The sequence below is a fragment of the Populus alba genome, chromosome 1 (assembly GCF_005239225.2).
Source record: "Populus alba chromosome 1, ASM523922v2, whole genome shotgun sequence".
NCBI classification, from domain to species: domain Eukaryota; kingdom Viridiplantae; phylum Streptophyta; class Magnoliopsida; order Malpighiales; family Salicaceae; genus Populus; species Populus alba.
In genome coordinates this window covers 8,754,784-8,777,344 of record NC_133284.1, presented here as the reverse complement: position 1 = coordinate 8,777,344, position 22,561 = coordinate 8,754,784, and the positions used below count along the sequence as shown (strand labels likewise).

The following is a 22,561-nucleotide window of genomic DNA, read 5'->3' as shown; positions in this document are numbered from 1 at the left end:
AATCAAACAAAATGATTCAAAAAAATAACAATTAAAAGAATAAGAATACAAAATAAATTGGAGGGCAACTATAATTTTTTATTCAAGGGAGAAGTTGAAAAGAAAATAACTTTAACAAAAGGACAAAAAAATTCAAAAGAATGAGAATCAAATCGGAAAACATAATATATCATAAATTTGGATTGAAGGATAAAATTGAAAACTAATAAAGCCTTTACAAAATGGCCAAGAAAAAAAAATGTAAATCAAAAAAATAAGGATCAAATTGAAAAATATAATATATGACAAATTGAGATTGAATGATGAAATTAAAAACAAATAAAAATTTTACAAAAGGAAAAAAAATAGAAATTAGAAATAAAAAAAAACTAAGATTTGAAGTTGAAATAACAACAACAAAAATAACCAAGTTGCAATTTTCAGAGGAGGACAAAGAAGAATAAAAAAAACAAAGAAAGCTTTGCCGGTGACAAACCACTCCACCACCGCTGACACACGTTGTGCCAACAGGAAAACGACGTGGTGGCTCTTCCAACAACATGATAGAAGAGCATTTTTGGTCGATGGAAGGCTCTGCACGGACTAACAATCTTTTTTTAAATAGCAATAAACTATTCTTAAAATATCAAGTTGCCCTTGATGAAACCGGAGATAATAAAAAACCTGAAGTGAAAAGAATAAAAGGCCCTTTGATGCATAGTTTATTTTTTTATTTATGTGATAAAATTATCATTTTACTATGTTTAAAAAATAAAAAGATGTAACTACCCTTGGGTTCCAACTTTAAATTTTTTGACTTGGGGGTAATTAGGTAACTTTATCATGCTTAAGAAATTAGAAAATATACTTTTACCCCTAGGCAATCCTTTAATGACAAATAGGCCATGTGAAAGGATAGAAATACCTCTAAAACAAAAATGTTTGATTTTATGGAAGGGAAAATTAATAATTACACTATAGCAATTAAAAAAAATTATGACCAAAGTGAATTTGCCTTCCGATTTAACTTTTTTTGTTATAGCATAATCTTGGTTAATATCAAATAGCAATACCTTATAAAATTTTAGCTATCTTATACCTTGAAGTGTGTGTGTGTAAAATTTAAAAGAACAGAAGATATAAGCAAATAATTTAAAAGAAATAAACTATATTTTAGCCTTTATAGAATTATTTAGCTTTAAGATTATCATAAAAGAAAAAAAAATCAACTTTAAGCTATTATAGTTTAAAGTTTGTCGATGTCAACACTTATATAATAACTAGCTAACTTACTTGTTGTTTTTCATCAAAAAAATATGCTACAAGATAATAATTTAATTTTTATTTTTGTAAAAAAGAGATTGAAACTACAAATTATATGCTACTGTATTGTCATATGGTTTGGAATTTATGGTCACAGTTGGTAGATTGGTTGGGTTAATAATGGATCCTACCCCATTCACTAGATTATTCTTTTTTATTATGAAATGGCATAATTATTTGTTTTATGCAACAACAAAAAAAATTATGATGTTTGTTCTTGTTTGTTATAATCTAGTCTATTTGAAACACTAGGAATAATATGATTTTTAATAAGGTAGAAATTGACTAAGATGATGTCAACTATTCACTTTTTCACCGAGTTGCAATTTAAGCAAATTGTAATGATAAGAGTTTTTGCTATATTACTATGTTCTTCAAATGGCCTTCTCATGTGGTCTAATAAGACAAGACTAAGAAGTGATTCATCATGGATACCTCTTATTATTTATGTATGTTGAAATGAAATGTTGATGCTTTTGCAAATGATAGTTTAGGTCTATCAAGATTTGGTAGAGCTCTGAGAAATTATGTAGGGAAATTTCTTTGTATTTTTTATTGATCTACAGGTAATATAAACTCCAATAAAGCCAATGTTTTATCAATACAAAAAGCTTTGTTTTTTAATACTTATTATAACTATGCTTCTTCAAATCAATGGGCTGAGAAGTCTGATTCTTACAATGTTATTATTTGGATTAAAGGTGAAAACATCATATGACTATAGTATTTGCAAGGTGAATTTAATTATATCTTCAATGCATGTAATTCACTTCATTCTATGTTTTTTTATCGTGTTCTTAGAGAGAAGAATCATGTTACAGATTATTTAATAAAGTGAGAAGTTTTTATGCAAGTTGATTTTGTTGCATGATTATAACATTTATCTAGAATATATTTTAGTATGAATTTGCTTCGAGGTTATTTGTTATGAGTATATTTTTTGAACAATTTGTAATTTTGTATTCTTCTTTTCGTTTAAGCCATATTATTATTGACTTAAACAATTGATTAATAGAACTCTGGTATTTCAAACTAAAAGTTGTCTTTTAACATAAAAAAAAGTATCAAAGCATTTTCTAACTTATATAACCTTTTTTTTATTGTTAACTAAAAAGTAGACATGTATTTAATCAAATAAATTAAGAATTATATACACAAATAAATATCAAAAAGAGATATTTATTTAAATTAACAAAAACACTAAAGTATATAGGCCAACCAACAACATTTTATCTCCTTCAGTCTTCAACTAGTTTATCCCCCTTCTCCCAAACATAGGAGCTAAAAAATAAATAAAATAAACTTTAAGATCAAAATTAAAATTTCAAAAACTTAAGGAACTAAATTAGAGGAGAAAGGAAAATAGATGGATTGAAAAGTACTTTTTAATTTGAGATTGGTCACGTGTTTTCACCGTATTTTACATTATGGTCATCTTCCTTTTAATTTTATATTTTTATTGTGATTTAAAAATTTATTTTATAAAATTAGGTCACAAAGTGATTCAATTAAACAAAATAAATATGTATTCTTTCTTCGAATGAAACTCGTTGAAACTAAGATGGTTTTTTTTTTTTTGGTTATCGTAAAATGGCAGTCAACCAACAACTTTCTCTTTTCTTTTTTTATTTTCAACAAGTTTCTCTCTCATATCTCCAACATAAAGATTAATAAACAAAATAAACTTTAAGATAAAAAATAGATGGAATGAAAAGCTTTTTTTTCATGAATTTGAGATTGGTCACGTGTTTTCTTCGTGTTTTACATTGTGGTCCTTCCTCTTTTAATTTTCTCTTTTTGCTATAATTTAAAACTTTATCTTATGAAATTAGCTCACAAAATGATTCAATTAAACCAAAATAAGTATGTATCCTTAAAAAGTTACCAAAATAATTGAGAAATAGTTTCACTATGAACAGTGACAACTATACAGTTCTTTTAGTACAGTAGTTAATATTATCAAAAGTTTTTACTTACATTTGACACTATCTAATATTGGTTAATACATTTATTTAACGGGCACGGAAGCTTTAGCTTTAACGTTGAAATTAAGAAATTCTAAACTTCAGTGCCCGAAGTGAAACATTTGAAATTTACAGGGGTGAAAAAATAAATCCCCCTGTGTTAAGTCAAAGAAAATTAATGGCCGGAGAAGCTACTCTGTTATCAGAGCCAGGTTTCGATCCTGGGACCTGTGGGTTATGGGCCCACCACGCTTCCGCTGCGCCACTCTGATCCACTGTACACTTTGTGTTTGCAGGTTGCATTTATAAAGTTAAATGCAATATTTCAGCTCCTGGGAAAAGGCAATCTGAACGCAACAGCAACCAGTGGATTTTTCCTTGTGGGCTGTGGCCAAGACAGATACCCTTCACCTAATTAGGCTACGATGTGTACCGAAAGCCCAAAAGAATTTAATAGATTGCATTTCATAATAATACACAATGGACATCAAGATAGAGCCGAAAGGGGGGCTATTGTATAGGATAATGTTGTATATTTTAATTATTGGTTGTTTTAAAAAAAAAATTATTTAAAAATATATTTAAATAATTTTTTTATTTTTAAAAATTTATCTTAAACATTAGTATATTAAAACGATCTAAAAAACAACAAAAATTATTTTTTAAAAAAATATTTTTAAAATACAAAAATAAACAGATTATACATTTTACGTGACCACAAGAGTCCTGTGACTTCAATCTAATAAAAAAGAGGGAGCTAATACATGCTACACCAAGCCTACCTCAATATTCCCCGCCTCTAACAGAAGAGGCCAAGTTTTTACCAAATCAAAATTGAATTATTGCTTTTGCAATAGGGAGACCGTGTCATGATGCCTGTGTTCTTCCCCCAATTGAACACACAACACTAATAAAATCCTCCTCTCTTTCACTCATGTACAAGGGCATTGGTCCAGCCAATAAGGAGCCATGGAAAGATCCATTTGCAACCTTTTATTCGAACAACTTTAATAATTGGATGCCCTTTTGTTTTTCTTCTTTAATTCATAATAATCCCATTTGGAATTTTGGATGCTTCTCGTCAAGAATGAACAGAGTTGCCCAAAGGGTTTTGAGACACTTGTCGTTGCATGAATAGTTTAAGCTTGTTTGACCTTGACGAGCAACCTGTGCACAATTTTGTAACGTTTGACCAAACCATGTAGACAACAAGGAAGGCCGATGATCTAAGAGATTTTGGGACAAGAGCCATAAACCCTAAAGAGGTGGTTCAGAATTGGTTGAACAAAGATGGAGACATGCACTACTTAATGTAGTAGGTTGCTCATGAAAATGAGAGGAACACGAAGTGAAAAGTGAAAACCTAATTGGGTTTTTTTATACTATTAAATTAGGTCACATCTTCAATGTAGAAAAGCTCGTCGAAATCAAATTTTTTCCCCGCAATGCTTTGGTTTGGACAAGAATTGAAAATGAAGAGGGATTTCTTTAATTCTCCATTTCACTTTATTTGGTTCATCAATTCCAAGGTTTATAATTTCATAGGAAATTAGTTGAGATATTGCAATCTAAGTTAGATTGCTTAAGTCTTATTCTGCATCATCGCGACTTTTGCTGCAAAAAAATCTATATATATATATATATATATATATATATATATATATATATATATATATATAAAAGTGAATCCGTTGATAATCAAGTCAACATCATCTTCTTCTTGTTTTTTTTTTTTAAAAAAAAAAGTTAAGTTAAGATCTTCTTGATACCACTTTATTATAAATTACTTACTGTTAGAGAATAATATAAATTATATAATAAAATTTTATGTAACAGGTTAAGCTATTAGATTAAAATAGTTTCTTGAGATAGTATCAGAGCCTTCATGATCAAATAATTACGAGTTTGAATTTCATCATTTCTATTTATTTAATAAAAATTATATACAATATAATATGAGTTTGTGCAAGTTTCAAGCTCAAAAGACTTTCATTCGAGGAAATGTGTTAGAGAATAATATAAATCATATACTAGAATATCATTTAACAATTTAAACTATTAGGTTGAAATGATGGTTTACACTTAAAAAATCAAATATATTCCATGCTTAAGTGGTTATTGTTTGTAATTCGCAATAAATTTTTAGGGCATCGGTCCTCTGACAGAAGCATGCCAATATTTAGAGAAATTTTTTGTTTGCCCTGAAGAAAATTTTGAATTCATGACTTCTTAAAAGAAGAGGGTCGAAATAATTTATAATTGATAATGAGATTCTAATATTGTATTGATGGTTAAAAACGAAGGTCGTCCTAATGTTGTGTACTTTTACAAATTATTTTTGCAACAAAATCAAGATGGTTAGATCTTGTTAATTTATGTGAAATCTCATTGAAAATAGCATATTTATTATAGAAAAAAGCTGAAGGAATGGAAAGGTAGAAATGACTAGGTAAAAAAAAAAAAAAGGAAAGAGAGAAATAAAAGGAAAGGATTTGAGCGAAGGCTTCACATTTACTGAAGTAAATTCTTTTTGAGCAAAGCAGTCTATTGTCACTTGTCATCAGATGTCATGGAAAATTGCTTGCCATGATAAAAAGCAAGTCTCAAAATTACAAAACATTATATTCCTCATTCAAGGTAAATTAATGATGCGAGGTAAAAGAAATTTGAAGATAAAGTAATAAGTTAAGAAGAAGAAATCAAAGAAAAAAAAAAAAAATAAAGAAAGAATATGAATTAGAAAAGTCTACAACTTTATTCATCATCAATTTTCTAATATTTTAAAAAAATACCATATAAATATTAAAACTCTAACTAGAAACAAGGAAGGGCTTATAACCCACTAAATAAAATACTCAACAATAATTAAATCAAGTTCAATATTAAATTTATTGTCAGGGATTGAGTTTCATCATTTTTTCATATGTTATATTTTCAGTATGATAATTCGGGTTATTGATTTTAAAAATTGATGTGACTCAATATTTTCTTTTATTTCTTGCCTTATTAATTTTTTTCTTGATTTTATCGTTCAAAATTAATTTTTTAAAATAAAAACTAGTTATTGAGGTTTTATTTGAATCTATTAAATAACTCAATTGACATCGAGTTAGCTTTTATATAGTTTTGTTGAAAACTTAAGCTAGATAAAAATCCAAGTAAAGAGATTTTTAATAATATTGCAAAAAAATCCTATATTTTTTTTTCATTTTAAAAAATTTAGTTTATCATGCAGGACGCTCGCCAATGCACTAATATAGGATAAACTGATTTGAATTTGAAATATAAGTGTTCATTTGAAAAAAATTAAAGTGAAGGACTTGATTTGACTAAGTATAAAAAATTAAAGAACCATAATAATTTTAAGCCAGAAACTCACATATTTCTACTTTCGGTTACCGAAAAAAACTATGAAACAGAGCCGTTGTCAATTTATTTCTCTCGCATTTTTCAGCTCTCTCCACATATATATATTTTTTATCATGGAAAATCTTGACAGATTTTATCTAAGAGTACTTTTTCAGAACTGAGAGCACTATTGTTGTCATGCTGCTTTACCCTTCAAAGAAATCATAACTTGTACATTTTCACATTTCTTTTGTTCATTTTATTTTTCATTTTCTATCTAATTCATCTTTGTCATGCAACGTGCCATTCATTGCAATGCATTTTCTTAGTATGTGACTAGTTTGTCTTGTTGGTGTTTTAACAGGGTTCTGCTTGAGGGTGCTTTGTTACAGATCTGACAAATTAAGGTGTGCGTCAAGTGTGTGTACGATGTGGTTGTGAGTATGGTTGTGATGGCTTATCTTATGTTGGGTTTTGTGCTGTGTGTTTTTGGGGTTTTGAGAAATGGAGCTAAGAAGTAGGGAAAGCAAAGAACAAAAAGAGAAGAGCATTGAATCTGGTGAAGAATTTTTTGCCTTAAAAAATGAAATGAATCCGCTTTTTGACCAAAACCCATTATTCAAAGCCTGCAAAAGTTTCATTCTTTAATGTTTAAAACAACCCAGAGTTCATCTCTACTTTTTTAGACAATTATCTTGGAGTCTGGATTTTTTTCTCTTTTTCCCTCGTTTATCCACGTTCTGTGTTCAATTTTTAAAATTTGGTGACTTTTTTATTTTATTTTTTGGGATTTTCTTTGGTTATTTTTTTCTTGGCTTGAAACCATATACCATTTTTGCAGGGAAAGAGAGAAAGAAAGTGAAACAAAACCCTCCAAAGTAAAAGCAAGAAACAGCTCGTTTTTTGCATCCATGGAAGCTAAGCACATTCTGTGTCTCATTTTACTGGTGGAGTTTCTTTTCTTTCAAGTAAATTCAGACCCAGTGGAGGATAAGCAGGCATTGCTTGATTTTGTGAACAATTTGCCACATTCTCGGTCTTTGAACTGGAATGAGAGCTCTCCTGTTTGCAATAACTGGACTGGAGTCATTTGCAGTCGAGATGGGGCTCGTGTGATTGCTGTCAGATTGCCTGGTGTTGGATTTCATGGCCCAATTCCACCAAACACTCTTAGTCGTCTCTCGGCATTGCAGATTTTGAGCCTTAGATCCAATGGTATTAGTGGGGAGTTTCCTTTCGATATCTCTAATTTAAAGAACTTGTCTTTTCTTTATCTTCAATATAATAATTTATCTGGGTCGCTGCCAGTTGATTTCTCACTTTGGCCTAATCTTACAATTGTTAATCTGTCCAATAATCGGTTTAATGGTAGTATTCCATATTCGTTTTCGAACTTGAGTCACCTTGCTGCTTTGAATCTCGCAAACAATTCTCTTTCCGGTGAAGTCCCTGATTTTAATTTGCCAAATCTGCATCAGATAAACTTGTCTAATAATAATCTTAGTGGGAGTGTACCAAGGTCACTTAGAAGATTCCCTAACTCAGTGTTTTCTGGTAACAATATTCCATTTGAAACTTTTCCTCCTCATGCTTCGCCGGTTGTTACTCCATCTGACACACCTTATCCAAGATCTAGGAATAAGAGGGGACTTGGTGAAAAAACTTTGCTAGGGATTATAGTTGCTTCTTGTGTTTTGGGGCTTTTAGCATTTGTTTTCTTCATAGCTGTTTGTTGCTCGAGAAAGAAGGGCGAGGCTCAGTTTCCAGGGAAGTTACTTAAAGGAGGAATGTCACCGGAGAAAGTGGTGTCAAGGAGTCAGGATGCTAATAATAGATTGACTTTCTTTGAGGGGTGTAACTATGCATTTGATTTGGAGGATTTGTTGAGGGCTTCTGCTGAGGTATTGGGAAAGGGTACATTTGGTATGGCTTACAAGGCGATTCTGGAGGATGCAACCACGGTGGTCGTGAAGAGGTTGAAGGAAGTGAGTGTTGGCAAGAGGGACTTCGAGCAGCAGATGGAGGTTGTTGGAAGTATTCGGCAGGAGAATGTGGTTGAACTGAAAGCTTATTACTATTCCAAAGATGAGAAGCTGATGGTGTATGATTATTACAGTCAGGGGAGCATTTCTTCCATGCTCCATGGTACGTTGCCTTTTCCAATATCCTTTGTTCTCTTAAATGCTAGGAGTTCAATTATGCTTGCCATTTCTAAAACAGCAAAATTAAAAATGCCAATATTTTTAATCTTCACTTTTGGAAGGAGATGCTTTCAAATCCTATTCATTCAGCATGCATGCAGGTTCTGTTTGAGTTACTGACATGGCTGTGATTATTCATGTGAGAATTCTGATTTAACTTAACTGGAGGAAATTCACTACTCATCCTCTAGATGGGTTAATACTCTAATACATATTTGCTTAATATATGATATATGCTTGTTGAAACACATCTCCATTAGGACCACAACTCAAGGGCAAGGTGGCCTACTTCTGTTGCTATTTTGAAATGGGCTTCAGTTCATGCTTGATATGTCCTGCTGGCCTTGCTAAGCGTAGTGTACTTTGGAGAAGTACATATGGAGTTGTCGTTTCATCCTCTATGGATTGTGACTCTTACTTGCCAAAAGAACGTCTGCAAGTAATAGTGACAGCGAAGTATATGCTTTGTCCTAATTAGGGATAATTTGGCAAAGCTGTAAGATTTAACAGAAACTGTGGTCCTTGAGTGCAATCAAAAGAGGAATCATTTCCTAAACTGTAGTTAAGCTTGTGGTTGAATTGAGTACTGAGATACTTGAAAAGGAAATAGATTTTCATACTTTTTTTCAAGGGTTAGATGGACTTGTTGAGATAATGTAGGAGGCATGATTTTCTGAAGTATGTTGATTTTTCTTCTTCCCATATGTGAACATTATGCGGTTAGAGGATGTATAATTAACAGAAAATCCACGACATCAGTTAGTAGTCATTTTAGTGATGAGATCCATGTGAAACATGACTGAAAAACTATGACATAAAAGTTCTAATACAATTTAATTTACACTACAATACTTCCATTATAGGTTGCTTTGCTCTTTAGTTGAGTGCTTGTCACATGAAGATTCATCTAAGTGCAGGTGAAGGTTGGTTAGTCATATAAGCCATCATTGAACTGCATACAACTTTCTAGCGTGGTTTTCTGATTGTGGAACAGTCCAAACTTGCGATCAAGTATGGCTTTTCCTCGACCTTGAGAATTTTCTAGGACACACTGTGTGGTGGATGCTTGTTGATCTCCTCCATCCTATTTTCATCATGTGTAAATTGGTTAATGACTTGAGAGTTGCATGTATCCTCAGATGCATAGGTAACTTTTGCAGGAAAAAGAGGAGGTGAGCGAGTCCCACTTGATTGGGACACCAGAATGAGAATTGCTATAGGTGCAGCAAGAGGCATTGCCTGTATCCATGCAGAGAATGGCGGGAAATTTGTCCATGGAAACATCAAATCCTCAAACATCTTTCTTAATTCTCAGCAGTATGGTTGTGTATCTGATCTTGGTTTGGCGACTATAACAAGCCCATTAGCCCCACCTATTGCTCGTGCTGCTGGTTATCGTGCCCCTGAAGTAGCAGACACCCGGAAAGCTGCGCAGCCTTCTGATGTCTACAGCTTTGGAGTGGTGTTATTGGAGCTTCTTACTGGGAAGTCCCCAATTCATACCACGGGTGGTGATGAGATTATCCACTTAGTCAGGTGGGTTCATTCTGTTGTTAGAGAGGAGTGGACAGCTGAAGTGTTTGACGTTGAGCTGATGAGGTATCCTAATATCGAAGAAGAGATGGTGGAGATGTTGCAGATAGCAATGTCCTGCGTGGCGAGGATGCCAGATAAAAGACCTAAAATGACGGATGTGGTGAGAATGATAGAGAATGTCCGACAGATGGACACTGAGAATCACCAATCTCCTCAAAACAGATCTGAAAGTTCTACACCACCAGCTCTGGTGATTGAAAGAGAATCCTGAATCTCATTAAGAGCAAGCTGAGCCACTGGGTCTGCCCTTTTCTTTATTTTTTAAATCTTTTTATTATTATTTTTTCCAGTCTGGTTGTTTATCATCATCTCAATTTTTCTGAACTGTTCCAATGAACTAATTCCGATGAAACTTTTATCATCTATAACCTTGAGAGGTGAGGTAGGTCAAATCAGCATATCAGTGGACTGTTGACGCCCGAGAAAGTGGTTCTGTACATCAGCAGCTTATAGATCCATGTAAATGTTAAAACATTCTCTCTCAACTGATATGATTGATTGAATGCAAAATCATGCTAGTTGCATATTTCTGAATTATTACATCACAGGGCAAACATTGATGCCCCACTGTGATTGCTCGTCTGAAAACCAGTTTGCTTTGGTGCTAAAAACTGATATTCTGAGAGTTAAAACTATTGATTTGTTTACCAAGTTTCCTGTAATGGCAGAATTGATCATCAGGTTGCTTCTCTTTGCTTTCGCCTGCAACAATTATGAGGCTCAGGTTCCATAGCTATAGGCTTCTTTTTGCAAGCCAGCCCACCATCAAGGTCTTCACAGACCAGCCTCAACCAAGTAGATTTGTGATAGTAACTTAAAAAAAAAAAAAAAAAAGAAGTCATTTTTCATTTAAAAAATAAAGATTGAAGCTGCATTAATTACTAGTGAATTTCACACAAATGCCTTTCTTCTGTCATCTTGAAACCCTAGCATTATTTTTGGCTAGGGTCTCATGTCCTTCCAAGCTTAGAGTTGTATTTATTTATTTTCGGTGAAAAACAAAATGTAAATGAGGTAGAACTAGAAGGGGGGAGCGAAGCGAGTCTATAATTCAGTTAGCATCACTGGCCACCTCCTCCTCCTCCTCCCCTAAGCCAAAATGATAGAAAAGATTAATACTCTCTTTTTTAGTTGAATAAATAAAGAAGAGGACACGTTCATTCTTTGTTTTTAGCTTTTATGTTTTCATCTTCTCTCCCTTATCGTCCAGATCACAGAAAGATTGCGCCTCATTATTATTATTATTATTAGTTTTAGGAGATGAAGATTGTTTTTACGCCCTAACGACAGCTTCAAGAACAAGTGCAACGATTCTTGTAGGAATGTGCAGGGAGATTGCATTAGGGATTTTGCAAAAAAAGTACTGAAAGAGGGGGGTTTCTCAGGTCTGGAGAGTAATGCAAAGAGAAAGGGCAAACATTTTTGCAAAAAAAATTTTTTGTGAGAGATGGGTTTTTGCTCGTTGACTTGTACTGGTGGTTTATCTTGGATCTATGGTTCGGTTGTTGATCGGGGGATGGTGGACTGGGTTATTATGAGTCACAATGAAATTAAGGAATTGATAGTGGTGGTTGGCATAGTGAAGTGAAGAGGAGGGTGACTCTTGGCCGATTGAAAAGAGAGGAACAAAAGAGATGGGTCCGGTTGGTCTAGATTAGTTTCTGTGTCATTATTGTGGAAACTGGAAAGGCTATAATGGTGGTTTGAGGTGGTGGCATGGAGGAGAAAAGGGGCCTATCCAGGAATAGTGGTCGGGTTCGTTTTAGTCGACGTTGATTAGGTTTGCGATGGTGGCGTGGAGGAGAAAGGGGGGGTTGTCCAGTGGTGAGGAGGGTGTGCTAAAGGCCAGTGATGGATCTGTGTGGGTCTGTTGTGCTACTGTTTTGGTTTGTTGGGTTTGGGTTGCCGGAATCCGGCTAGGATAAAAGGGTGGGGTGGCTGCTATTTTTTTTAATTTATAATATTATCAAAAACTAAAAAAACTTAGGAAAACACCAAAGGCTCAGGGCACAAAATATTATTGATTAGAATAATGTATTTATGTTTTTGCTTTTCTCTAAAAAAAAAAAAAAAAACCATGGCTTTGCTGTTAAGAGTAAAATGACTAAAATCAAATCATCTTCTTTCACACGATACATTAATGATTGTCAAATTGATTGGGTTAGATTGAATTTTTTTTTTATTTTGTTAATATAGTAAAATTACTTCATTATTTTAAAAGTAATAAAAAAAAAAAACTAATACTTAGGGGCTTATTCATCTTTTTTCTTAAGCACACTAAAATAACAAAATTACATTTGAAAGAAAAAATCATTAAAAGCAATGTTTTTTTCCTTCTTTTCACCTTGTTATATATATATATATATATATATATATATATATATATATATATATATATATATATTATTTCAAAGAAAAAAATATATAGCACATATACGTCCTAGCATGTGGGTGGTGTCCATGTCATTTGATCAACACGTGACGCATCCTACAATGATCTAATGGTGGCTTCCAAGATGTCATTCAATTTCTCTCAATAGCTTTTCCATCCTAAAGCAGCAAATGTAATCTAAAAACCTTTTCTATGACATTAACGAGGTCTTTTTTTTTTAAATTTTCTCTCTCCCTCATGATTTTCATGATAGCCCTTATATTTTTCTCAAAATAATCTTTTAATTTGTTTTTTTTTTCAAATTTATTTCCTATTCTTTTGATTAATATTTTTTATTTGAAATAATTTATGAAATTAATTATTATTTTTTATTAATTTTATCCTCCTTCAATTTTTTTCGTTTATCATATTTAATTCTTATTTTTTTTATTGCTACTTTTTTTGGTATTTTATATTTACTTTGATTTATTTTATTTTTCAATTCAATCCCTTATTTTTTTTTATTTAATTTTGATACTGGATTTGGTTCTTATTCATTTAATTGCTATTTTTTTTCTTGATTTATTTTATTTTTAATTTCATCTATCGTTGTTTTATTTCATTTATTTTTTATACCAGATTTAATTCTTATTTTTTTTGTTGCTATTTGATTTTTTTCTTTTTAGTTTTGGAAGATTAAGAATTTTTCTTCGTGAATTTTTTGAATTTGCCTTCTATAGGGTAATCCGATATTATGATCCGGATCACAAGGTTTCAAAAATTACCCCGATTTGACTTCAATTTTTTTTTAAGTTTTTTTTTTAAATTATTTGTTTTCTAGTTCCATCCTTTAAATGGAGTTATATTGTTATTGTATCTTAAATCATGGGTTAGTAGCTCCAGATTTTTTCCAACATTTTTTTTATCGATTTTATTCTTGCCTTTCATTATTTAATTTGCTCAAGGGTTAACTTTTATTGTTTCATTCAATTTCTTTTGTATGATTTATCCTAATCTCACAACTTGTCATTAATTTGAAATGCTGACTCAAATCAAATCTTTTTATTTATTTTTTAAATTCATTTTTTTTATTAATTTATCATTTGGCGTTTAATTTGTTGGTAATTAAGCTTCTAAATATTGTTTTCTCTTTATGAGGTTATAGCATTTTCATTTATTTATTTTTATGAAATAAGAGGGTATTTATTAAATAAATGTATTTTTTTCTATTTAACTTGAAACATTGTTATTTCTCAAATAATTATTTTAATTGCTTTACGTTTTTATTTTAAAAAAACTTTTGATGATAAAAAAATACATGATTAGTCAAAATAAAAACGAATATAGGAATAAGAAAGATGAATTTTTACTTAAAAAGGATATATTTTCCTTTATAATTTTAATGTTCAAGTTTCTTATAAATATTTATTTTAATTGCTATAAAATAAAATAAAAATATATTTTTAAAAGCGTCACACAAGCATAATGACTGTCATAGCCCATTTTAACCTTTATTTTTTAATATATTTTAAAAAAAATACAAAAATGAATATAATTTTTTTTTAATGCAAATCAATCAATTTGCGATTGTTTCGTAATTTCCTACACCTTTGCATATTTTGTTATTGTACTAGTTGTTTTTATAAAATTATATACACACGCACACATAAAGATTAGATCGTGAGATAATAAGAAAAGGAAACGGCGGATCAAGATAGCTAAATATCAAATAATATAATGAAAAATCAAAGATTTAAAATGAAAAGGGGATCATCTTAAAATAAAGATTCAAATAAAATAGAATTATTGTAGTTGACTTGGACTACATGATTTTTTAAAAAATAAAAATAACACTATGGATGGCCTTGTTCATTTTTATAAAATTATTTTAGTATTCAAAGTTTTATCTTGGATGATTTAATCCTGATTGAAAGCCCGTTGATTTGGATTTTTTAGATAATAGTGAAATTGAAATAATAAGAGCCAAAATTAAAAAGGCATCAAATATGTATGATGTGTCAAAAGTTTTAGAAAATATGTATTTCAGTCCTCTAACTTTAAAAATAACAAAAATTATATGATTTTGGTGCCTCAATTTCTTCCAAAATCAATTTTAGTACAAAAATTTATTTTTATTATTTTTAGTCCATAATTGAAAGAGAAGAGCGAGAGGTTACAATATTTTGGTAGTAGAGAGAGAGAAATATCATTAACACTATTTTAGATTACCATAACGATCAATATTTGTGTCAAGTGATTTTATATGATAAGAAGAGTTTATATTAAGTGTTTTTTTTCCCCTTAAAGTTCATGAAAAATCAAATATGGGACTGGTTTGATTTTTTTGCAGATTAATTTTGATTTTCAAGGTGATATTTTGGTTTAAAACCATAAATAAATTTATCACGATTACTACGGTGTTTTGGGTAAAAAGAGGTTGAAAAACGAGTTCTAGGTTAAAAAACAAATTCCACGTTTTCCTAACCACTTTCTGGTTAAAATCAAACGACGCATAAAAAAAAAATAGGAAGGACAAAATGTCATATGCCTCAGTTACAATTTAAAAAAATAAGAGCCTAGCTGCGTGAGCCCTGACAAAATGGGTCACATGGGTTTGCCAGACGCATCAGCGCCTAACCATTGTTTTTTTTTCCTTCTCTTTTAAATTATTTTTTTCTAATTATTTGTTTTTTAAATTAATGCTTTTTTATATATAGTTTTTTTCTCTAATTTTTTATTTATATTTAAATTAATTCCCATTTTTCTTTTCATTTTGTTTAGAAAACCTCTTTTAAATGACAATTTTTTTTGTTATACATTTAAATTTTAAAGATTTTTTCTAATTAATCTATATATTTTTTTTATCTTTTATATAGATGAATTTTATTTTCAAAAAATATTTATAATATATGCAACCTTGCATAATATTGTTTTTTTTATTATTATTCAATCAATTTAATTTGTATTTGTATTTTTATTATTGTTTCTTTGAGCAAAAAAAATTTATTTTAATAAATAAATTTAAAAAATACAATTATATAAATGTCTTGACCTGTGAGATTAAATATCTTGATTACATCCGTCTCTTGATTTTTTTATTTTTATTTTTTAGTTATTATTCATATTTTTTATTTATTAATACTTATAATTTTTTATTTATTTGATTATAAAAACATGGAAAAATCTCTCTCTCTATATATATATATATTTTATGTTATTTTTATTTGAAAAAAAATATCTGGCCGCAATAAAGCATATGCCAAATATCTAGTCATTCTCTAATTCCAATCATTGCATTCGGCGAACGGTTACTCAAATTATCCTTGGCACTTTTACGGCTACTCTCTTTCTTTTTTTCACCCTTTTAGCCCACATTTGCAAGAAAACACATCCAGTTACAGAGGATAAACCAGATTATTGGCTTCATTACACTGCAAGTTGTATCATTTTTTTTTTCCATGTAAAAATAATATTTAGTTTTTTTTTAATATTTTTTTTAGTAGGTAAAAAATTTAAATTATGCAGGGATTGATTTGATGTGATTTGATCAACTTAACGAGTTCAAATATAACTCGAATAACTGATAAAAACATAGTTTAACTTGAAATAAATATTCAAAATGATATTTGTTTTATATAAATATCAACATGATAATATATTGAATTAATTATGATCATTTTAGGTTAATCTATTAATATGTATGTTGTGTCATAAGACTGTAATATCCTCATAAAAAATAAATTATGAATTCCAATTTAAATTTAATGTTGAAGGATGAAATTAAAAAAAATTAATTAAAAATACAAAAAAATAACCTCAGTCAACCCGGGTTAACTTCTAAAACACGTAACTTGGATCATCAGATCATGATAACCTAATATAAAGCAAATCAAAAACAAATTATAAAATTCAATTCTTAATCAACTCAGTGTTGAAATATTTTTTTTTTAATAAATAATTAAAAAAGGTATAAAAAACTACTTAAATTAACCTGGCTTAACCTACTATACCCATAATTCAATTCAAAAAAATCAAAATAGATCACCAAACCTTATTTCTAATAAACCTAATATTGAAGTATGCAATTGATAAAAAAATTAATTTTAAAAAATCAAGTCAATTCTGTTAATTTATTAAACCAGGACTTCAGAATAAAAAATTAAGATAATCTCACAGAAATTAAATAGAAAAAAAATTAATTTTAAATAAATTTAATATTAAAAAATATAAACAAAATTAAAAAATAAATAGATAAAAATTTAAAGATAAATATTATAATAAATAATATCTACTCACCCCTCCTCTTCTAGTTTTTATCTTTTTAATTTGAATTCAATTTAATTAATTGTTTATCATCAATAAAAGAAATCGGGATGTGATATGATAGCAATCATTACTTGTTACTTACACTATGCATGCTATCAGAAACAAGCAGATGACGTCGTTTAATAGGTTCCCTTTCTCCGACCTCGACCACTTGAACCTCGAAACATAAACGCGTGGAAAAGACACATCAACCATTAAAACCGCGTTTAGTGAATTACATTCTCATCCCTCAATTCTGTTTCTCCTGGCATTCTAATCCTTATAGTCTAGTTTTGGAAATGGCTATCGCCGCCCTTCACCCTTCAAATTATTGTGTGATTTTTAATCTACCAGCTCACTAGTCACCTAAGTTAGCAGATAAAGGGACCGTTGGATTTATAAATATTTTTTTCTCTCATTTTTAATTTTTTTATTTATTTCATCATTTTATTATTAATACTTGTAAGGGTAAAGGGTGCCCAGAATTCAATTAGAGGGATTAAAACAAAAAGGAAAGGAAAAAGGACAGAAAAAAGAAAAGAAAAAACATGAGAGACACGCGTGTAATTTACATGAACACCAAGGACTTAAAAGAGTCTATCTCAAAATGACACTCGGTCCCACATAAGGGAATCAACCAATCACAAGCAAGACAATACACACTAACATCAACCCCACCATAATCCAATAGCTCTCTGGTCATATAAAACTGAAATCTCTTTCTCTCTCTCTCATTTCATTTTCCCATTTCAAAGAATCTACGGTCAATAATAATAACAAGGAGGATCTCCCAGGTACTCCGCGTTCTATCTTTGATCACATGCAACTGTGCTATGGTATTTTTAAGTTTTGATTGATTGAAAGATCTGGTGTGAATTTACAGGGAGATTTTGTTGAGTGATGGCATCGAAACGGATCTTGAAAGAACTCAAGGATCTCCAGAAAGACCCTCCTACTTCTTGCAGCGCAGGTACAAATCGAGATGTAATCGCTTTTTATTTCTGGGTTTTCTTTTTCGTTTTCATTTGTGTAAGAAAGGAGCTGCCTTTATATGCAAATGTTTTGATTTTTGGAATTTATGGAAAGATTTAGTGTTTTTTCTTCTGATAAAATAAGGTCTCATAAGTTTTTGTTTACATGTGTGATGTATCCTGGTTTTGAAAGGAAAAAAGGTTATTTATTTTTCGAGAGTTGTGATCGTTTGGCTATTTTGTTTAAATGGAGTTTTAGCTTGACGAAATCGGTCTATATGTTTGTGCTAATAAGATAAGAATGTTCTAAGCGCTATACCTATATACCGAGCAATATGAATCATGGACCATTGTCTTCTTCTTTATTTTTTGGCCGAGCCTCAATCTGCAGTGTTTCTTATACTGTTTCCTTTATATTTTTATGGTACAGTCTTGTTAAATCTCAAAATTAAAGAATTTTTCTTTCGGGACCTATGATAATTCTTCGTTCGAAATCTATGGAGTAGCTATAAGGGCAAGTAAAAAGCTCTGCCCACAAACGTAATAGTCATTTTTTTCCATTCTATTGGAAAACTTCTGATTGGAAACGCACATCAATTCTTTTTATGTTGCGAACACTGCACTTCTATCAGCTTCTTTTGCTTTTCTTTGTTTCTGGTTTACTATGAATAACTTCCAAACCGGTGTTTTTTTGCTAGTTTTAGAACAAAATTGTTCTTATTTTCTCTGCTTTGGTTGATATGCATCTTCAGGCCCTGTTGCTGAAGACATGTTCCATTGGCAAGCTACGATTATGGGTCCTCCTGATAGTCCGTATGCAGGAGGAGTCTTTCTAGTCACAATTCATTTTCCTCCAGACTATCCATTTAAACCTCCCAAGGTACTTGATTCACTTTAACAATGTCATCATCACATGGCTTATTCATTTGTTCTTCCCTAGTTTGTCATTTGCTTTCAACACTACCATCATTGGATTAGACACTCCAACTTATGGCACTTTCAGAAATTGGGTATATTGCATGAAACATTATACCTGAGTCATTAAGAAAGATGGCAGGATTTTGTTTTCCTTCTAGGAAAACATAACTGGAGTTCATCTTGAAATGTTATGTGTAAGCTGATATGCCTGTTGCTGAAGCGCCCTGCATAGACATCATACCCAACTTAAAACTGGTGGTTATGGTTTATAGCTGTGACCGCAATTGCATTAACTGGTGCTCTTTGGTTGTTGGGAACATTCATAGCTAAAATGTATTCATGCGGACCTTCAAGAATACCATTTTGTTATCGGTTCCAAAAGATTCAAACTGTGGATTTATGAAGAGCATCTGCTGGCATCAAAACAAGGGTTTAGTTTGAAGGATTTTTCTTTTGTCTGCCCCAACCAAGCGGCTGCCTTTCCTTTGGAGATGAGTATTTTCTTTTAACAGAGGCCCATAGTGAAACCAGTGCCAGAACAGATAATAGGAGCTCGAGAACTTGTGCCTGGAGAGAGAGTCATGTCCACAGTTTGGAACATGTTCTAGATTTTTAAAAAAATTCTTATTGGAAGATTTTTATTCTTTTTTTAGTGGGAATTCAAGGTAGATATCATTCTTGTTAGTCCTAATGTCTGTGAGCAGTACTCAATGCAGATGAATAGAAGGATACTATTATTTCCCTTTGAAGAGCAAACAATCAGTGCATTTGAGGGCACTTTGTGCTTCACCTCATCAAATTTGGAATCTCCTGGTATCAAATTCTAATAACCAGCGAGAGGTTTCTCATTCTTCTTTGACCTGTCTTTGAAATGGCTTCATTGGTTATCATCATTTGGTTTTACATTTTGAGAAGCTTTCATAAAATGGGTGAGTTTATTTTCTTATTGTTCTATTTTACTCACCGTGTTGCTATTCTCTTGGATGTTCTTGCAGGTTGCATTCAGGACAAAGGTCTTTCATCCGAATATCAACAGCAACGGTAGCATTTGCCTTGATATCTTGAAAGAGCAGTGGAGCCCTGCCCTTACCATATCCAAGGTTGTTATTTTGCAGATAGGCTGTCTGATATTATACTGCCTCATACTTTTGTGCTTAAAAAAAGATATACTGAGCAAAATAAGGAAAAATAAACTTCTGAGTTTTGCTGCATTTACATGGAAAATTTGTTTTACTTGCTTGTGTTTATGTTTTGATTGTCACGTCCTATATAAATGCACCATCAGAAAATAACTTATGTAGTCATGAAATTGATCACATGCTACAAAGTCTGCTGTTAGACTCAAGTCTTTTGAGGTCTCATTCGTGATTCTTTTTTGTTTTTAAATGTTATCTAGAGTGCAGAGGAGTGATAGTCATTTGATTTGCATGAGAGTCTGAACACATTATAAAAATTTTAAAATTTTAAGGCCTTGTTTCAAGGAAACTACCTTCCTGGAAAGTAGTTTCCAAGGTTTCCCATGTTTAGAAACTACTTTCCAGGAAAGTAGTTTACCACCAAAAGCAAAAATAACCCTTTCCCACAAGGAAAGTGTTTTTCTTTAATTCCGGAAAACACTTTCCCTTGTCTTTACACACATAACTCACTTTCCTTGTCTTCATACTAAAAAAACCCAAATATCTAACTCTCAAGCAATAACATGATCTAATTTGGCTTTTTCATTAATTTTTTTAAAAATTGAGGTTTTAAAAATGAAATTTACTTAAAAAATATTTAACTAGGTTAAATGTCTATAATTATATTTAAAATATTTATATTTTATAAAATAAGATATGTATAAATATATGATATAATAAGTTCTTTTTTTCCTATAATTATACTTTTTATATCTCTTTCTCTTTTTTCTTTTTTTTTTAATTGTAAGTGTTTAGATAGTTACATTAAATGCTATATGTATATTAGATAAACTTCAAAAAATATTAAAATATTTATAAGTTATTTTCCAGTTTATTTTCTATGGTATAGCCATGAAACTGCCGAACATTGGAAAATAATCTGCTTTTCAGGAATTTATTTTCCATAAGAAACTACTTTTCAACAAACAAAGAGGCCTGGATGATGTAAGAGATTTTTACTAGCTGTTATTCCCATTTTTAAGTTGAAATGAAAGTTAAAAAAATCTGTTCGATGTGCACATTTGTCAAATGCAAGAAGGGTTTCCCCGAAGTTTGCAGTCTTTAGTTCTGTAGATGATTCCATCATGGTTGCGGATTCGTTCTCCAATTCCTTGTTTTCTTTCTATAGTTTTAGATATTTGCTTGGGACTTTGGAGCAGCAGTGCACGGCCTGATGGCATCATAATTCATAATCTTGAAATAATACGCTGATGTGCTGCTGTATTCAATTTCTGCAAGTTGTGGTTGATTTGTTTATGCTATGCAAATGGAGAAAGCTTCTCATTCATATGTTTTCAGGTGCTGCTTTCGATTTGTTCTTTATTGACGGACCCAAATCCTGATGACCCTCTGGTGCCTGAGATTGCCCACATGTACAAGACTGATAGGAGCAAATACGAGACAACTGCAAGGAGCTGGACCCAGAAGTATGCAATGGGTTAACGTGTGTGATAGGGAGGGCTTCTTTCCCAGTGCCTTGGTCTTTAAATTATCATGTATAATGAAGAAGTGTGATCTGTGCCTCATATGAGGGGACCAAAAGGGAGAGGATTGATTACTGCCCATCCTGATATACATTTGCTGCTTTTAATTGTTTGTATGAGAAATTGTCTTTAGAACTTTGAAGAAAATGTCTTGAATATCCTACAGTGTCAACCTTACATCCCTATTTTCAAAACCATGTTCAGAGACCACTTGGAGGATGATCCTCATCCGCCATGGCACACCTGCATCACACGAGTGACTGCAATCCATGTTTTCCTTCCATTACCGGAAATGTTGAAGTCCAGGAACAGAGTTGCTTTTGAACTTGCAGCGATAAATTCTTAAAATGCATCATGATTATTCTTTGCATGGGAATAGGAGAAGATTCAGTTGTTTACTAGAAACAGCTTTTGGAAAAATTCAGTAAAGATTTCCTTTTTTTTTTTTTTGGTAATATAAAAAGGAAAATGCCAAAAAAAGAAGAACAGGAAAAGAACACGCGAAAGAGAGAAGGATCTGGGGTCTATAGTATTTACAGACAATCTGACCAAGGGGAAAAGGCATCAACAAAATCAATAAAGCAACTGGCTGCAGGCTGCGTGTTTCGTGGTTCGGGTAGCAGAACCTGCAGGTAAGACAGGCTCTTTGTCCCTGGACCTAGGCCTTGACTCCAAAGCTTCAGATTATGATGAGCAAACTAGCAGGCTCTAACCACTGGTACAGGGCTAACCATATGGGGTTAATAAAATGTTGCCTAGACCAGGTCTATAGGAGGGAGAGACTCCTAAGGAACAAATAATGCTATATTTCAAAAGTTGTTCTTGCTCCGAATCAGGAAGGGAGAGGAAAGAGACGAAAGATAGATTTTGGCAGAAAGAACACGAAAGCAATAAAGCGTGCATTCGACAGTCAACACATTGGGACA

The 22,561-nt window shown here is 31.4% G+C and overlaps 2 protein-coding genes and 1 non-coding gene across 6 annotated transcripts; 2 read left to right on the top strand and 1 right to left on the bottom strand.

The window, feature by feature from the left end:
• Positions 1 to 3,466: 3,466 nt before the first annotated feature.
• TRNAM-CAU (transfer RNA methionine (anticodon CAU)) lies at positions 3,467 to 3,538 on the bottom strand. The gene has a single exon. It is a non-coding gene; the product is annotated as a tRNA-Met (tRNA).
• A 3,154-nt stretch (positions 3,539 to 6,692) lies between these two features.
• LOC118033825 (probable inactive receptor kinase At4g23740) lies at positions 6,693 to 10,937 on the top strand. 4 transcript variants are annotated; one of them, XM_035038945.2, is made up of 4 exons: positions 6,693 to 6,845; positions 6,979 to 7,021; positions 7,456 to 8,759; positions 9,976 to 10,937. In XM_035038945.2, exons 3-4 carry the CDS (start codon positions 7,526 to 7,528, stop codon positions 10,620 to 10,622), a joined length of 1,881 nt encoding a protein of 626 aa, XP_034894836.1. In that variant the 5' UTR covers positions 6,693 to 6,845; positions 6,979 to 7,021; positions 7,456 to 7,525; the 3' UTR covers positions 10,623 to 10,937. The 4 variants fall into 4 exon arrangements, with proteins under 4 accessions (XP_034894836.1, XP_034894835.1, XP_073266002.1 ...); XM_035038944.2 differs by having other exon boundaries at positions 6,979 to 7,051; XM_073409901.1 differs by lacking the exon at positions 6,693 to 6,845 and having other exon boundaries at positions 6,877 to 7,051.
• Positions 10,938 to 17,737: 6,800 nt separating this feature from the next.
• Positions 17,738 to 21,793, top strand: LOC118033826 (ubiquitin-conjugating enzyme E2-17 kDa). Its single transcript, XM_035038948.2, has 5 exons — positions 17,738 to 17,881; positions 17,971 to 18,057; positions 18,811 to 18,938; positions 19,972 to 20,076; positions 21,451 to 21,793. The coding sequence occupies exons 2-5, from the start codon at positions 17,988 to 17,990 to the stop codon at positions 21,592 to 21,594; spliced, it is 447 nt and encodes a 148-aa protein (XP_034894839.1). The 5' UTR covers positions 17,738 to 17,881; positions 17,971 to 17,987; the 3' UTR covers positions 21,595 to 21,793.
• The last annotated feature ends 768 nt before the right edge of the window (positions 21,794 to 22,561 follow it).

What these genes read in the sequence shown, in the direction of transcription:
- LOC118033825 (XM_035038944.2), top strand. An exon ending in CATTTCTTCCATGCTCCATG is followed by an intron (nt 8,760 to 9,975) that starts GTACGTTGCCTT and finishes TAACTTTTGCAG; the next exon opens with GAAAAAGAGGAGGTGAGCGA.
- LOC118033826 (XM_035038948.2), top strand. Translation starts at nt 17,988, where the DNA reads ATGGCATCGAAACGGATCTTGAAAGAACTCAAGGATCTCCAGAAAGAC. An exon ending in TCCTACTTCTTGCAGCGCAG is followed by an intron (nt 18,058 to 18,810) that starts GTACAAATCGAG and finishes ATGCATCTTCAG; the next exon opens with GCCCTGTTGCTGAAGACATG. An exon ending in ATCCATTTAAACCTCCCAAG is followed by an intron (nt 18,939 to 19,971) that starts GTACTTGATTCA and finishes ATGTTCTTGCAG; the next exon opens with GTTGCATTCAGGACAAAGGT.